The 17,383-nt window shown below is 53.0% G+C and overlaps 1 protein-coding gene across 16 annotated transcripts in view; it reads left to right on the forward strand.

The window, feature by feature from the left end:
* The window catches only part of MYT1L (myelin transcription factor 1 like), a 417,110-nt gene that overhangs the window by 365,589 nt on the left and 34,138 nt on the right, over positions 1 to 17,383 (forward strand). For all 16 annotated transcript variants that reach the window (XM_082427029.1, XM_082427020.1, XM_082427023.1 and 13 more), the window contains one exon: positions 12,364 to 12,426. In XM_082427029.1, coding sequence (XP_082283155.1) covers positions 12,364 to 12,426 — 63 coding nt within the window. The remainder of the gene's footprint in view (positions 1 to 12,363; positions 12,427 to 17,383) is intronic.

The following is a 17,383-nucleotide window of genomic DNA, read 5'->3' on the forward strand; positions in this document are numbered from 1 at the left end:
GGACGGAATGTCCCCCAGAGAGCCTTCTTCCCAGGTTGGTGACACTCGCCCTGCCTTCTGCGCTGAAGGATGCCCCCCCCACAAGAGATCTCCCCACGCAATTGCTGATGAAATGGGAAAATTAAAAATTACTGCACTCCTCTGGTCCTCTAAAAGTGCCCAGTTAAAAAGGTCCTCTCCTTTCCTTCTTTCTCCTTTTCCTTCCTTCCTTTTTCCAAAAAATAATTCTGATCCTTCCTTTGCAGCTTACATAACAAAAATCATTTTTAAATGTGATTCATTTCCTATGAAACACATTTTTGGGTTTGGGCAAGTGAAGTTTCCATTAAAATATGCTCTGGAACAACCATATTTTTAAATGATTTTCTTAAAAATCAGATCCAGGTTGCCTTCCGTTAAACACACATAGGTATTGTTGACATTTACTTTTTCCACAATCGGCAGACTCCACAACATGGTTTCATTTGGAAGAGTTTTCCGTGCACGTAATAATGGAGAATATGCAGTGGCAAAGCGTCCACAGTGACCTGGATCTGGGGTCCGTTTATCTCCCTAACGAGCACCTCCGCCTCTGAGCTCACCTCCCTGCCCACAGCTCCGCGCGGAACTGTCCACGGAGCCCCCTGCAACCTGAGGCCCGCTCCCAGGACAGCCTGGCGCCAGCCGGGACCCGCCCCAGGCAGAACGCCACACCCCAGGACAAGGACCCCCGTCCCCACTGGTGATTAACGCTCAGGAGGACCCGACGCGTCCTAACCAGACCCTGTGATAGGAGGAAACAGGCACAGAGATTGCTGTGAGCCGAGCAGAGGGGCGTCCAGACCGAGCGCGCACCCATGGCCGTGCGTGCGGACCCTCCAGGGCGGCTGCCCACACCTCCCATCAGCCCGCCTGGGCCTGGAGGGCGGGACCTGTGCCCGCACCTCCCTTCCTCTCGCCCGGTGACTGGTCCCGGGGACGCGACTGTGCCTGCCGTGAGGGGTCCCTCCCTGTCCCCCACCAGGTCCCAGCCCTCCCCGCCTCCCCTCCCCCTCCTGTGGCCCCGTGGGCGCTTATCCCCGCATGACCCCAGGCTGCCCCCCCAGGCCCACTCCGAGCATCCCTCAAATGTGTCCTTTCTCACTTTTCCGTCTGCACCTGCTGCCACGGTCCCATAAGCGCATCCCATCAGACCAGCTGCAGGTTAAACCCACTGGCCCTCGAGCCAGCAGCTGGCATCGAAGCCCAGCCTGGGGCCGATCCTGGGCACCTCTGTGCCTGCTTCGTCTGTGAGATTGGGTGAAGGTAGCAGAACCCAGCGCCCGGGGCTGCTGGGGAGCCTAGGTGAGCAGTTAGACCATCCGCTGCTTCGTGCAGGCTTCAGTGGCCACCGGCACTCGCCCTGCAATGGCCTGGGACTACGGGGGTCAGTGGGAGTGGCCATTCTTACCAGCCACACTGCACTGAAGCTTAAGTGGTCTCCGGGCCTGTCCTCCACGCCAGGGGCAGAAGGTCAACAGCCTCCCAGAGATGCAGGATTTCTGTGACCCAGCCCACCTTTTAAAAAAAAAAACAGCTAAGCTGTGTTACTTTGGCTCTTTACTCCTGACGAGGGTCCTGAGTGCTGCTGGGCACCGTCCGCCTGCCCCTCCTCTGCCTCAGAGCTGGACCTCAGGGCCGGGGGCCGGGCACCGGGCTCGCCTCTCCTCTGCAGAGTCCCCCACCCAGCGCCGCAGACAAAGATGCTCACGACCTGTGACCTGGTCAGAGCCACAGCCTCACTGGCCAGCAGGCTGACGCCCCCCCGGTCAGAGAGCATCCTCGGCCCTCCCCGCCCACGAGAGTAGCTGGGTGGGCAGTGCCGGGGCCCACAGACCGAGGACAGGAAAAGGCAGCTCGCCAACTCTGGCTGGAAAGAGAGCCGGCGCTTAGGTGGAGGATGGGCTCGCTCCCTGAGCCACAGCTGAACGGTCCCCTGGCCGCTGAGACCCGCGGAGACCAGGAGGGCATTTGGGACAGGCCCCTGAAGCCCACACGCCCGCACACCGAAGCATCCGCACCAGCGCTGGGACCCTCAGCACCTGGTCTGCTAATCAGAAACCTGAGAAGGACAGCAATGCCGCAAGGATCGGCTGCCGAGGTCCGGGCTGGGAGGCGGAAACCAGACGCCCCCTCGCCACGTCCACTGCGCCACGGGCGCGGAGCCCAAGGGGGGGCGCCGGCTGCTGGGCCCTGAGACCGGCAAGAGACAGGAGCACGGAGGACAGCGCCCTGCTTCCGCGTGCCGAGGGCACAGCGGGGCAGAGGAGGGGGCAGCTCTTGGGAGGCGTGGCCGGGAAGACCCCTGGGAGGAGGAGGTGGCGGGAGCTCTCGGCCCCGTGGTGCCCGGGAGGACTGAAGGGTCTGGGCCTGGGGGGCGTGCTGGGGAGCGCAGGCTCCCACGGGGAGTGAGACTGCGGCTCAGGGAGACAGAGGAGATGATGCGGAGGAGCAGGTGGGGACGGGCAGCCCGGGGCAGGGCTTCCAGGAGACCCGGACCTGCGTCCTCCTGCCAGGGGCTTGGAGAAGACCTCCCCTGAGTGTGCAATCACCTGGAGAGAGGCTGGCCCCCTGGGAACCCCTGCAGAGGGGTCCTGGTCTCCCTGAGGGGTGGCCCCTCTGGGCCGTCCCAGGCCGTGGAGGAAACCTGGGACCTCGGCCTTGGGGCCTCCAGGACGGTCACGGGCAGGCCCAGCCTAGCCCGTCCAGGGGGTCCCCCTGCTTCCCGTGGTCACCCCGGTCCCCCGGAGCGCCTGTGCTTACAGCAGCCCCCTGAGAAAGCTCTTCCTGAAAGTTCGGAACCAGAGGTCCGTCCTCCTCAAGAAAGCCTCTTGGGTTTTCTAGTGCAGGACTGTTTCCTAGAGTCTTCTCCAAGCTAAATGCTTCCAAATGCTTGTCCTTTTTCCCAGGTGACCTGGCTCGAGGCATCATGGCCTCGTCGCCCTCAGAGCACTTGGAGGACCTTCCCTCCAGGAGGGTGTGCAGTGCCAGGGTCTTCAGGAGGCAGGGGGCCCGTGGCTGGGCCCACAGCCTGGCCTCGGGGGAGGCGGCCTCTCGGGGTGACGGGTCGCGGGGCGGCCGCATCTTACTCAGGCCATTGGCTTATCTCAGTCCGCTTCTCGCTCTGTCTTTCTCGGCATCTCTCTCTCCCTTCACTCCGGCTGCTTCTCCCAGCTGGCCCTGCAGACACGTCCGGGCGGGGGACCCCCAGCTTCTCCAGCAGGTGCCTGGCGCGGACGCTTGCTCATGGGCTCAGTGGCCCTAAGGAAGCAGAGGTTCCCCTCTGTGCTCCCCCGGCAAACAGTGCACCCCGCCCAGACGTGCGGAGGTCAGAGAGAGGACAGTGTCCGCCCAGCCCCCCGGGCCCCCGACCTGGCCACCCATGGTGGCCCCAGGCTGGACGCAGGCATGTCCGGGGATCCTGGGTCGTTCGTACCCGGCATAGCATCTCCTCCTCCCCTCTGCCCCCCTCTCTCTTCCTCTGTCTGCCCGTCCCCGCCATGTCAGGCCTCTCCTTCTTGACTTTCCCAGGAACGTTCTGACTCATTCAGGGCTCTTCCTCAGAGGAACGAACCTTCCCGATTCCAGACCTGCACACGGGGTCACCACGTCGGGACCACATGGGCTGTCGATGCTCTGAGTCCCCTTCTGCTCTCTTGTCCCTCCTCGTAATCGGAGGGAAATCAGGACAATCGGTGACTTTTAGATACCACTTGTGACTGTGCCCTTGACACAGAAACCATAGAAATGTGTTTCCACTCTCCACTCTGCCCCGTTTATGAGACACTGAGAGGTCCATGTGGGTCAGTGAACTGCAAATAGGGGAACAAGTGAATTCCTGTGTCTTTACAGTCAAATGAACTTCCCCCCAAATAAGCGCTATACCATACGATACAGTCGTAGGCCAGGAATTATTGATACAAAGAGGACATTTAAAAAGAGTCTATTTGAGTAAAAAAGCACCAGAAGAGGAGAGATTTCTGTTCTAATCTCAGCTGTGTCCCTCTTTGCATGACCTTAAACATATAATTCACCGGTTTGGATTCGTCTTCTTACATTTAGAGAAAGGATATCTGATGAATCTATTTCTAAAAACTTTTGCAAAACTAAGCGTCTATTAAATCATTTAAAATTTGACCAAAAATAAGATGTGAGACAGGGGAAAAGGCAGATTCCACAGAGGAAAGGAGGACATGCCAGAGAGACTAAGAGAGGAGAAAATAAACTGAAAAGGGTTTAAAACCAGATCGCTGTAAACAAGAGGACAGGGCAGGAGGCGAGGCTCAAGGACAGGAAGAGAGAAAACATAAAACGTGAGAAATTATGGAGAATCCCAGGATTACTCAGGTAGCAGACGGAGCATGGAATCTTTTTAAATTTCTCCTGCTTAGAATAAAAACACTTTCTCTATGAGATGAGATAGAGGCTTCAAAAAGTAAAAGATCTATAACCATGACAAACATAAAAAAGTGAGAATACAAAAAGTAGGCACAAGATTGCAGTTTCAAGAGACCATGTGGCCGGTCCCTGCGCCTTCGTGGCCCTGGAATCTGTCCTTTCTTCTGTCCCGCACGACCTGCCTCCCAAATGCTTGCTGCCATCAGCAGCTTAGGAAACGGACCTGCTTTTAAATTATATCAGCCTCCTTCCTCCGATACCTTGAGAGGAGTTCTAAACCATCTGTGGACAGGGAAGTGAGCTGATAAAGGCCACGGAGTCACCGTGGCTTTGACCCTCCGGAAGTAACAGCCACGTGGCCCCGTGGCACGCTCCCACTGAAGTCCGTGTCCATGTGGCAGGCGACACTGGGCCTCACACTTGGCCTTGGTGTCCTGAGCCGCCCCTCCTGTCCCCGTGGCCTCGGGCAGTGGGGCGTGGCCTAGTGCATGAAGCCTGGAGCCTCCCCGGGTGCAGTGGCCGTCCGTCTCCGTCTCAGGTGCCATCCCATTGGTTCGTGGTGTTGAGAAGATTATCCTGGACGAGCCAGCAGTCCCCCCCCCAACCCCATCCTGGTCGGTGGGCTTCACCACCGGCCGCTCACCAGTCCAGGGTCGACTTCTTACCACTAAAGACCAGTTGGATATGGTCACGGACTTTCTTGCCCGAGAGGTGGGGGACGTGGGGGAGGACACTGTGAGGGCAGCGGAGGGGACCCTCACACACCCCCATCCCGCTCCGGGGCCAGAGGAGCCCCCGCCCCGAGGGCACACGAGTCTCTAAACGCCCGTTTTCCACCCCGTGTAAATGGTGTGACTGCCCTAGCGCTCAGTGTAACCGAGGAAGGTGAGTAACCCCTGGCGGCCCAGCCCCCATCATGCGGGATGAGTAACCCGCATCCAGCCCCCCAGGCCCCTGCATGCCCGACGCGAAGCCCCAGCCGCGGCCTGGTCACGGCGAGCGCGGCGGCCCCGAGATGCGTGGACGGCTGGCGGGGTGGAGCGGCGGTTTCTCCAACAGTCACCTTTTGTATGTTCTTTTTTGCATGGGTCCTCCGCGTCCAATTCCAATTCTGACCGCGGCTGCCCCAGCTCTGGTCTAGCCCCTGCTGCTGGACGAGCATGTGCTCCGGCAGCAGTGCCCCTGGACGCATCCCGTTATTGAGAGGGACGTCAGGACTGCTAGGTACGTTGGCCGCCCTGGACAGGAGCCTGCCCCTGGATGAGCCCGGGACGCCGGGCAGCGGGCAGCGAGCGGTTCAGTGTGGTGCCCAGGGGTCCGCGGTAGCTCCCGCCCCAACAAGGAGGCATGAGCAGCACAGATGCATGAATGGAAAGTGCAGAGCCGCATGCAGCATGGACAACAGAACTGGCGTCGCAGCTCCCGCCCCGCTGCCCGAACAGCCGAACCTGCACCTCGAGTGTCCCCGGAAGTGGGCCCAGGAGAGGGCCAGGCCCAGCCCCCGCTCTGGCCGGGGCCAGCACCCCAGAGCCCTTACGGTCCGGCTTTGACAGCCAGGGCCTGGGCAGCACCCACCCTCCAAGGGCACCCTGGGGGCCTGAGCAGGGGGATGGGCAGAAGAGGGTTATCACGGCTCTCGCTAGAGGTGACCCAAGGCCGGCGGCAGGCGTGTGAGCCTCTAAGGCAGAATTTAAACCTACTAGTAAACACCGTTTATCAGCGGGTTGTATGGTAAGCGTATCACCCAAACGGTCTTGGCAGAACGGAGCCTGTGCTCTGGTGAGTGCAGGCAGCGGGCATCGTGGCTCTGGTGAAAGCCCTGCGCCCACCAAACCACCACCCATGCCCACCCCACGGCTCCGTGGGCATTCTCGCAGCCCTGGGTCCCCTATACCCACAACTCTGAACTTTATCTGCAGGGTGACGCTCGCTCTCTTAGCAACCTGAGGCCCAGCCCATTCCAAAATGGTATCTGAATCACCAAAATGAAATTTTTAAAAAAAATTATGTTAAGGGTACTTTTATAATTCTTTTTCATTTGTTTGTTTGTATTTGAGCATAACTTAAAAAGAAAAGTGCTTGGAACCAAAAGAAAAAGGTGGTTTTGGTTTACATGTCCTATCTGAAATCAAGACTTTCACCCAAAGTCTACTAATATCAGAACTTGAAATGTGTAGAAATTCAAAATCCTGGGAGGTTCCAAGCATCCCGGGTAAAGGCCCTCACATGACTCTCGGGAACAGGAGAAACTGTGGGATGCGTCTTGGGGAGGAAGGTGGGAGGCCAGTCTGCAGAAGCCTCCCCCAGACCTGCCTCCCAAGGGCCAGGGAGGGAGGGGCACCGCCAGCCCCCTCTGCAGGCGAGCGGTGGCCGTGCAGGTGGCATAGCACCGACCAGGACCCCTGCCCCCCGCCCAGCCCCCATCCCAGAAACCCGCACTGGCGTCATGGGTTTGTGCCCACGCCCTCAGTGCGTGTCTTCGGTGCTCCTGTGTCACCTGCCACTTTTAACGGGAGGCGGGAAAAGAGACCGGGTGAAACATGGGGCCTGGGGGAGTGGACAGGGGGAGGCGCCCAGTGACATATGCCTGGCAGGGGTCAGAGGGGGAGAAAGGTCAAAGTTTGCATACTCAATACCGAATTCCAAAAAAAGAGAAACTTACTGGATGTTGTACAAACTGAAAAGTGATTTACGAGATCTTGGCTTTCCTCAGATTTTTCGGTGATATACCTAGGAAATTGGACAGAAGTGATGTATATTGCTTTTAAGTGACCCGGTTTCTTTCTGCTTGGAGAGAAAATCGCAGAGGGGCAGCGTGAGAATCAGTATATTCTTACTGATTTTAAAATACCTTTTATTTTAAAATACCTTTTAAAATATTTTAAAATATTTTAAAATGCCTTTATTTTGCACTCCTCTGCATTTCTTTACTGTTTCCCATTTATATGACAAAAAATTCAAAATAAAGATATAAATTTTTAGAACCACATCTCTTTAAGCCAAAACAATGTTTTTGAATTGAACTTTTTATATAAATGCGGCAAGTCTTTTACGTAGGTGACCTGAATCATATCACAAATATATTTTCCTACTCTAGACGAGGCCTAATTTTACATTTTCATGGTTTCTTTTAAAATTGAGAGTATTCAAAATTGAGAGTATTTTGTGTTTTATTTAACAAGTTCCCCTGTTAGAGTGGTCATGAAAGAAAGGGACAAAAAAGGCTATTAAAGAAGCACACCATGAAATTCTTCAAAGAACTCCCAGAATCTCAGTCTGACCTTTTAAATCATTATCCCACATGTTCAGTGAGCATTTTTCTGTCTGTTTCAGCTACTACACTCAGAATCAGGGCACGTGTGCAGGTCGACCTCGTAGGGTGGGTTCAAACAGGCGAGGAGAGCCCCAGGGACAGTTCAAACCTGCGGCAGAGCTTTCAGCCTTTATTTGTAAGATTTTAAAAAATAAGTAATTGACTTTATCAAGATGAAAGACCATAAGTCTCCTCAAAACATTTTTCCCTGCAAACCGGCTCTGGGGGAGACGGGCCGCCCTTGCCCCATCCCGCCGGTGGAGCAGGCGCTGGGGCAGACGGGGCCACACCAGACCACAACCACCCCCGGGCCCGGGCACCCTCGGGGTCCTGCTGCTTGGCCGGAGAGGCTGGCCTCCAGGTGGATGGAGAGAGACTGCCCAGCTCTGGGTCCTTGCCCACATCATGTCCGGCAGCCCTGATTGCTGAGAACAAACGGACGTGCATCTGAGGCCGCCCTGGACGCCTTCCTGGGGAGTCCGCTGCCCCCCTGTCAATGGGCCGATGCGACAGCCCACCTGTCTCAGCCCAGGACAGGCGGCAGCAAGGACACCGTGTGTGCATCGTTTAAGGAGAGGCCCTCCTCTTGCAAAGAAAAAGCTGCACTTTCAATGCCTTAATACAACTACTTATCAAATCCTCATTTCATTTCAAAAGAGAGAGAGGATGATGGAATATGATAATTAGGAGATCACACGACTTCAGTCAGTAGATTGAACTATTTCCATTTCTGCTACCCTGTGTCAGGGTGGTGGTTTTGTAAATGGGAGAAAAATCACAGGAAGGGGTTATCTGTCTTACAGAAGGGCAAATCAGAGGCACAGGGGAGAAGCTGGTCTGTGGCCACATGTTGTGATGTGCACCTGTGCAAATCAGAGGATTCCCACGATACGTACTGTAATGCACAGATAGTACGTTCTCCTTTGATGATACGTCTCAGACCCCCGTGGAGGTGTGAGCCGCAATGATTCTCTTGGGGGTAGGCGGTTAGGAGAAAGTCAGGAGCACAAATGGCCTTCCAGGATGTTCGGGCTCAGAGATGTTTCTGACGTCCTAGACCTACAGAAGCCACAGAAATCTAGTCCATTCCTACTGAGGAAGGCTAGTTCCAGGAAATCAGAAATCCAGAAGTTTGTGAGTGGTCCTGATTTCTTTTTTTTAGATTTTTGCCTGGATTCTGCAAAAATGTAAACATGGCTTAAAGCACTTTATTATGATTTTTCCATCGATATTCTTAAATGTCTATACAAGACCAATTTTTCCAGCCAGATAGTAACATGAACTACCCCCAAATTACTTTCTCTCGATATTGCTTAAATTCCAAGGCAGATGCAAGATCACAGACAAGGCAAAGGATCACCAATATTTTTGTCTGGAATTTACAGAGATTCTAAGATTACGTATTCATCATTTCCTGTCTCAGAGTGTTTTTACCAATACTACCTTCAGAGTGGAGAGGAAAAAATGAAGAAGCAAGTGTTTTATTTGTCACAACTTTACATCTCTAACCATAGGAACTTAAAATAGACCTGGTGGGAGTATCAGTGACAACTGGCAGGGAAGAGGGAGGACCATCGGCTTGGGTGGCCTCCCCGAGGTGCCAGGCGCCGAGCGCCCAGCACCAGCGCCTGCCTTGTCGGGAGTTTCCATGGAAACCCAGTCAATCTCTGCTGCCATTTCTAAACCCAAGCTGTGCAGCACATGCTGCTCTCTGATTTTATCCACAGGGGATCTGGATGATCCCACAGGGGCCTCCCTTCATGGAAAAGACGTGCTCTTAGATGGGGAGGTGCAAATCGAATTTCTGCGCATCGATTTTACAGCAGCCTGTTACCAAGGGTCCTGGAGCAAAGACCCCTTTTGTTGCATGAATGCTCACATCCACCCACTTCAGAAAACTGCGTATTTTTGAATGATGAGATTTATTAAAGCAAGGAAATTTGTATGTACCTCTCAGAGTTTCTAAAAACCTTAAAGTCTTGAACAGGAACTTGAAAATGAGCATCACAGAGCTGGTAGAAGAAAGAATATTTGAGGGCCCATCCAGGGCTGCCTTGTGTGGTCCAGGAGCACCATCTAAAGATGAAAACGCCAACCTAACACCCTCGAGAAACCAGAGCTGGCTCTTTCAGGGGTGGCTGCTGTGAGCGTGCGTTCACAGCCTGCACGGAGCCCTGTGGTCCTGAAGCTCCAGGGGACGGCAGGGTCCCAGCAAGCACAGACAAGCCCCCTCCTCCGTCCTCTTCCCCCGGCTGAGAGGCATGACCTTGGAGGTTTAATTTCCCCACATTCGCTCAGCCAGCAAGTGGCAGGCCAGGGACTGGACCCCATCTGCCGACCTTGAAACCCTGAAAATAATAACAAACCTTTCAAGAAAGCCAGGCCTCTTTCTGGGAATGTTTATTCTTTCCTGACACCGTGAAGTCTCTGAAAATGAGCCAATAACATTTTCTTTGTTTTCATGGTGACAAAGGACATTTTAAATGACTCTTTTTTATCAGATGATGCATTTGTAAATGGCTTAAACACACAAAAACTACTCCAAAATCCTTTTCTCTTTTTTTTTATAATTAGTAAATTCTGGTTTTCATTTGCATGATTTTGGTTAAAATGCCTACTTAAATTTGAACAGAATATGTCAACCTCTTCCTGCCTCTATCAAAAAAAAGACATTAAAAAATTTCTACTCATGTTTAAATGAAAAATTTTTAAATAAATTTGCACTAGGCGCTTAAATTAGGAAGACTTTAAGGATTTTTTTCTTTTGACCAAAAAGCAAGGCCACATGTATACTATTGGCTGGTAGGAAACATTTCTGTTTCTTGATACATTTTCAAAACAGAAATGTGCATGGAGATTAGCTTCTCTTAGAATGATTTTTATTGCTTTCAAAATCTCCTCCCTCTGGGGTTGGGGGTGTCTCCACATGAGGTGCCATTTGGGAAATCAGTTAAATTCACTCATTTAAGTCATTATTGACAGAATAGTCTTGAGATCAAACTTTAAGTTCATGAACAGCTGTTACTTTAATGACAGTCAGGCCAACAATCCGATTCAGGGTATTGTTTTGATGTAAGGACAGCGTTAAACTCCTTCTGCCTCAAACTCCTATTTTTAAACCCTGATTCCACTTACACACATCGACCCCTTTTCCCTCAGTGCCTTTTTTATTCTCCCACAGCACAGTCTATAAACTTTAACCCTTCATAGGCTATGCCAAGTATCAACTCTATACCTGAGATCTGTAATCATGTTCCTTTTCTCGGGACTAAATGAGAATTGGCAGTTTCTAAATACCAACAATTGATGGCACATCTAACTGTCAAACGGTGACATTCACGCCCTTGAACTCAGCCCAGCTGCCTGAATGCCCATCACCCTCCCTGACACTCTCACTGGTTTTGAGAAAGTCTGTCTGCAAGCAGGTAATCTGCTGGCCTTAACCCAAAATCCAATATCCAGGGTGGCTTTCTGAGTGGAAAGCAAATTGATATCTCTTAGAAGCATTTACATTTATTAACCACTTTTAATTTGTGATTTTTGTCCTTGCCAGGAATTCAGATGCTCATTGAGTAGGTGGGGGGTGGGAGCACAGGGCATGATCTGAGTGTTACTACTGGGTGGTAATTTTGTTACTAAATCATCTCATCCTTGTTTCTTGAGAGTTAAAATTTAGTGAAAAGAAAAACATTTTTTTCTTAATTTTTGTCCTTAATTCTTACATTCCTGGTGGGTGCAGATGCAGCTGATGTAGGTTGAAGTGAAAGTGTCTTTGTAGGACTGCTTGTTCCTGAGATGGCTTATTTAAGAAGTTCCACAGAGGGCAATGGTCATAAAACGCTTTGGAAAAACATCCGCTCCCATTAGCACAGTGGCAATGTGGTAGTTAAGAGACTGCATGCAGTTTCCTGGAAAGGTTTATACTCAGGCAGCCTAGGTGCCCAAACTAATCTCAGCGTCTCAGCTGACTTGGCTTGTTGACCGAGAGAGATCTGTTCCCTACTCCCTACTCAAGTCAGCTAAAAGTAACAAGGATCTTAAGGTAAATCAAAGCTACCTGAGTGCCCGATGATGGTCTGAAAGACAGCTAGTCTAATTCCCAGGGCGGGCACAGGAGGCTGCCCGCGCCGGCCTCTGGGGTCAACCAGGAGCAGGGCTGGGAGGGGTCACTGTGACGGGCCTGCTGCAATGCTGCTGTCTTGAGTTTAGACGGGGACCAGTCTCGGGCCACCGTGTGTGCCTTTTCATGAAAAATCTTGCATCGTGTTCGGATGGTACAGCAACAGGCCCTGCTGTGACTGGTTCCACTGAACTTGAAGTAATAACGGAAGGGGTGGGAACGTGGGGTGAACACCTGGGGACCAAGGTGCCGCCCGGCTGTGGAGGAGGGGCAGCTGCCCCGAGATCGCTGGTCCCTGGACGGCACCACTGTGCGCGGAGGGAAGAAGGGGTCCGAGCCGCACCTGGTGGTGGACCAGGATGGGGACGCCCCACGAGCCCAGCGGGGACCCTCCAGCTCCATCTCGCCTCCTCACCCAGGGAGGCTCAGGATTAAAGAGACTTTGGAACTGTATAAATAAGAAAGTGACTTGTTCAGGGGTTTGATGCCTTTCAATGTGCCTTTGTAATTGCAGGTGCCCCACCCCTGGCTGCGACGGCTCCGGGCACATCACCGGCAACTACGCTTCCCATCGGAGGTATGCACGGCTCGCTCCCGCAAACACCCCCTCCATGCTCGGGACCCCTAACGGGGGCTTGGGTTGCCTCCACTGGTGAATTAAGGGTCTAGAGGCCCTCGCCCACACAACGGGGCTGTCGCCAGGGGCCTCGCTTAGCACACCAGCTCTCGGGACCACGGCCCCCCTCTGACGTCCCCCTCATGGTGCCACCGGCTCCATCTGCAAGAAACGTTTCTCAAGGCACCCAGGAGCACGTCTTTATAAATTGAAAAGGGACTAGAAAAAGAGGCAGGATGTTATAAGATGCCAGAGAACAGCCATTGAGAGACAAGCATGTTAATCCCACTGAGAGTGGATCTCTTAAATATTGAGATTTGAGCCACAAAGCTGTACGGTTATTATAAGCATAGATCAGCAGAGCTGAACACGCAGAAATGCTTGACCTTCCAAATCCCAGGCCCCGCCGGTCCCAAAGAGCAGGGAGCCTCTAAGTACGGCGTGAGGAGTCAGTCATATGAGACAGCAAGAGGCCCATGGTCGCTGAATCGTTTACAAACGTCTGTCTTACACCAGGCCCTATGTTAGAAGTGGATTGAAAGAGCCTTTTGGTACAACATCTGCACAAAGGTGGGTCTAGACCCCGTGGGCAGGAGGAAGAATTCCTTGTCGTGTTCAGTCAGGATCAACAAGCCAAGGTCAGGACGAGAGCCTTTCTGAACGGAGACCCTCGTAACTCGAAGTCTCCAATGTGGGAAGGGGAGCTGCGTCTAACAAATAAACAAACCATGTTACAACATAGCTGTCGCCTTGCCACCCTCTAAAATCAGATTATAAAGTGGGCAGTCGGAATGTGGATGAGCCCTTCAGCTTTAAATGCTTCCCCAACAAAAACAGCAACAAAAATGAAGAGAAAAGAGAAAGGAGGGGGAAGGAGAGAGGGAGGGAGGGAGGCAGGACAGTTGGTGTGGGTCACCCCACAGCCCATGCACCGCCCACAAGCAGAGTGGGTTGTGTGGGTCAGGGGGTGTCCACACCGTGTGGCCGCCCGAGTGACCAGATCCCGGCGTTCAGAGCAGGGGACGCCCCCGGGCTGGCTGGCTCAGCTTGGCTTGGAGACGGAGCTGGCAGGGTGGGCTGTTTCCTCCTCAAGGTCACAGGCTTCTGTGGTCAGTTTCCAACCGTTTGGGAGCAACGTTTCAACAGCTCAGGTCTGGGGAAAGTAGGGATTATGATGACCAGCAAGGAGAACTGAATTATTCGATTTATGGGTGGATTCTTGACACTGACTTGATGAAAACACCTCATTCTCTAGACCAGGGCTGTCCACCTGGGCAATGCGGGCACTCGGGGTGAGATCATTCTTTGCTCTGGGGGCCGTCCCATGCGTTGTAGGATTTTGCAGAGCATCCCTGGCTCCACCCACTAGATGCCAGCGGCACCGCCATACCCATTCGTGACAACTAGGTGTCTGCAGACATGTCCGAATGTTCCCAGGGCCACTGCCATGCACCACAGGGTCGAGAGGAGCCTTGCCAGGTTGTCTTGCTGGTTTTATCAGGCGGCCCAGAGCCAGCTGCTGTATTGTGAATGTAGAAAGAGGGTGAATACATTCCAAAAGGGATCCCCAGAGTAGGATCACTGGTTTAGAGAAAATGAAATAAAATAAAATAAAGCTCTAGTTAAGTATCTAAGTCAAGCACATTCTATGCTACTCTTTATTTTAATTTATCTTAGAATTTATCTCAGTCCTCACAAGGCCAGATTCCCAGCACTGAATAATGCCTGCAAACTAAAAGTGAACATTTACTGGTCATTTCATATCCAAATGTCTATTTTACTACATTTTTTTGGTTTGACATCATGTAAATTTATTCATAATTTAAACATGTGCATGCATTTAACGTATATTTTAGAATGGTGGGTATATTCATATAGCATAAACTTGTGAATGAAACGTAATTTAAGCTTGGATTTAAGCTATACTCTGTGCCTGGACTAAATAGAACCAGGATTGCTCTGTACATTTGGAAAGTAAATTTGATTTGGCTTTCAGCACATTTCGGTGCTACATACAGCCCTACAGGGGGTGGCATATTAAAAGTAGAGCACATTTCGCAGTATCGATTATCCGAGAATACCTTCCATGCGTAGAAGTTAGAGTGGGCTGGAGCTCTTGGCTGGGCAGTAGTGGGGCCAGGGTAACAGTCCTGTGCACACTGGACGCTGCAGAAAGAAAGAAGCAGCCCCCCAGGCCCGATGACCCTTGAAGGTCATAAGTACACATAGAAACACGCCTTTCGGGGTTACTCTTACTTGATCCATTCCCAGGAACATGTGGCGATGTTACCTACCTGCAAACCACAGGGAAACTCCCCTCAGGGACCGATTCTTAGCCTTCTGATAAATTGTGCCAGGATACCAGGCGGTCACAGGCACCTCAGAGATACCGCAGGCTCGGTTCCAGACCACTCGCTGCAATACAGCACAGACCACGGTAAAGCGGGTCACACACGTTTTTGGTTTCCCAGCACATATAAAAGTTATGTTTACACTACACTGTAGTCTATTAAGTGTGCAATAGCACTACATCTAAAATGATGTAATTACCTTAGTTTTTAAAATGCGGTATTGCTAAAAAAATGCTAGCATCATCTGAGGCTTCAGCAAGCTGTAGTCTTTTTGTAATAGTAACATCAAAGATCATTGATCCCAGGTCACCATAACAGATATAACCATAATAGAAAAGCTTGAAAAGTGTGAGAACTATTAAAATGTGACACAGAGACACGAAGTGAGCAAATGCTGTTGGAAAAATGGAGCCAAAAGAACTTGCTTGACTCGGAGTGGCCACAACCCTCAGCTGGTGAAAAATGCAAGGTCTGCGAAGCGCAACAAAAAGAGGTCTGCACGCCCGTCTTCAGGCTCCAGGGGGCAGAACGGTCACAGCACGAGGACCCTCGGGTCCCGCTGAGCAGCTGTGGCTGGGACTCCCCACCCCCGGCCCCCAGGCCGAATGCACACATCCAGATGCTGTCTACATTACAGGAGGTCACTTCTCCCTGATGTAGCTGCCACCAAGGACTGTGTGTCCCAGGCACTGTCCCGGGAACTAGGAGAGTCTACTCGGCCCCACCAGCCTCAGAGCCACCCTGAGCAGCAGGTAATCTCATTTCTCTCTGCGCTGGAGGAAACACACTCTGAGCGATGACATGTCGGAGACAGAACTCAGCCGAGGGGCCACCGCCAGCGTCACACGTCTGGTCGTGGACGGACCTCTGCACCTGGGACGGCCTGCGAAGTTCACACAGGGAAAGGAGGGCCACCCCACCCACCCCAGGTCGGATCTGGTTTGCCTTGCTCTAGTTTGGGTTGTAATGCTGATGTGGTTTTCTGTCTCAACATCACCTCTGAAGCTTTTTAAAATCCATTTTAATCAATATTATTGACCATCTCTGATGTTCTATCAAAAAATCCCCATCGTCAGAAGCTTTGTCTCCCCTCTGTCCTCCGTGGAGAAACCTCATTCAGCATCGCACACAGAGGAGTTCAGGCTGTGTCTTAGTCTTCTTGTCTTCAGACCACGATAGAAAAAAAAAAATTTGATAGAGATAGCTCTCTCCCTCAAAGATCCTATTTCCAGCCCTCCTTTCTCTTCTCCTGACCCTTCTCCAGGCTGGCTTGTTCCCGCAGTTTCCAGACAGGCTGGCACAGAGACCTCTTGGCCAGGTCCTCCCCGTGGCCTCCCCAGGCCGCCTCCGACTCCATCCTCCCACCTGCAAATAGCAGCAGGCCCCACGGCCTGGAGCGGGTGCTCCGAGGCAGAGGTGGCACCCAGGTTTTTCACAAACGGTGATGCTGCACGAATCTGACTCCCCCGGGACCCCTCCCCATCTCGCAGAGCAGTGGCACCCCTCGGGCTCCAGAATGTTCTCTGACAACAAAAGACAAGCTGTACTGAGCACTCACTATGTACCAAGAGCATTTGCATGTATAATCTCACTCTCCGAGTGTTGCTTTCCTCCTAAGGGCATGTGAGGGGCCAGCGCACGGGACCCACGCTCAGAGGTGACAGTGACCACAGACCGGCCTGGGAGAGCCGGCTGTGGACTTCCTCACCTAGACAAGGATGCCGGGATTCCAGGCCAGCCCGTGTCAGAGCCAAGGTTTCCTCGGAGCCAGAGTCGGGCCCAGACTAAGTTCCCTGCTGTGCTATTTGTTCTGTTTTGGTTCTGTTCCAGTTTATTTTCACTCCCAGCCCCATGTCGGCGAGGACGCAGAGCCTCACCTCTCTCCCAAGTTCAGGGTGAAGGAGGCGGGGGCAGGACAGAGCCAGGCTCCCTGGCCAGCGTCCTGGCCTGTGGCTTCCCTTCACCACTGAGGTCCCCGTCTGGGGACAGGCAGGAAAGACGGGCTCCCGCGCAGGATCCGCGAGTCCCACCCACCCCTCCTAATCATTCACTGATTAACTCACGACAAACATCTAACTATGACCTGCTCTGCGCAAGGCACTGGCCTGGGAATCAGAGGAAGAAAGGAGAATAAACACACAGGGAACTGACACTCGTGTGTACGAGCGAATGGCCAGTCACCAGGATGGACTGAGAAATGCCACGGCGACCGGGGGCCGTGAGAGCCCCAGGGCTGCTGTCAGGACGGCAGGTGGGCAGAGAAGACTTCCTGGAGGAAGACCGTCCAGGCTGAGGCCAAGCAGACGGGGAGGGATGTGAGGCCCGAGGATGGCTTGGCCGGGACGGGGACGCGCCGGAAGCCTCCAAGAGGACCGTGTGGGGCAGGGACAGCAGGGCTGGCGGCGCCGCGAGCCAGGAGCCTTGGGTGCTGCGTGCAGGGCAGTGGGCCCATCCTGAGGTGAGTCAGAAGCGGGGGCCGACTACGCAGACCGCACGTGCGTGCAGCTGAGTGCTGCTACTCTGACGCCTCATCCCAGGAGCAGGGCGACATCGATTCAGAAGGCACT

Source organism: Balaenoptera physalus (genome assembly GCF_965194825.1).
Source record: "Balaenoptera physalus genome assembly, chromosome: 15".
Classification (NCBI taxonomy): Eukaryota; Metazoa; Chordata; class Mammalia; order Artiodactyla; family Balaenopteridae; genus Balaenoptera; species Balaenoptera physalus.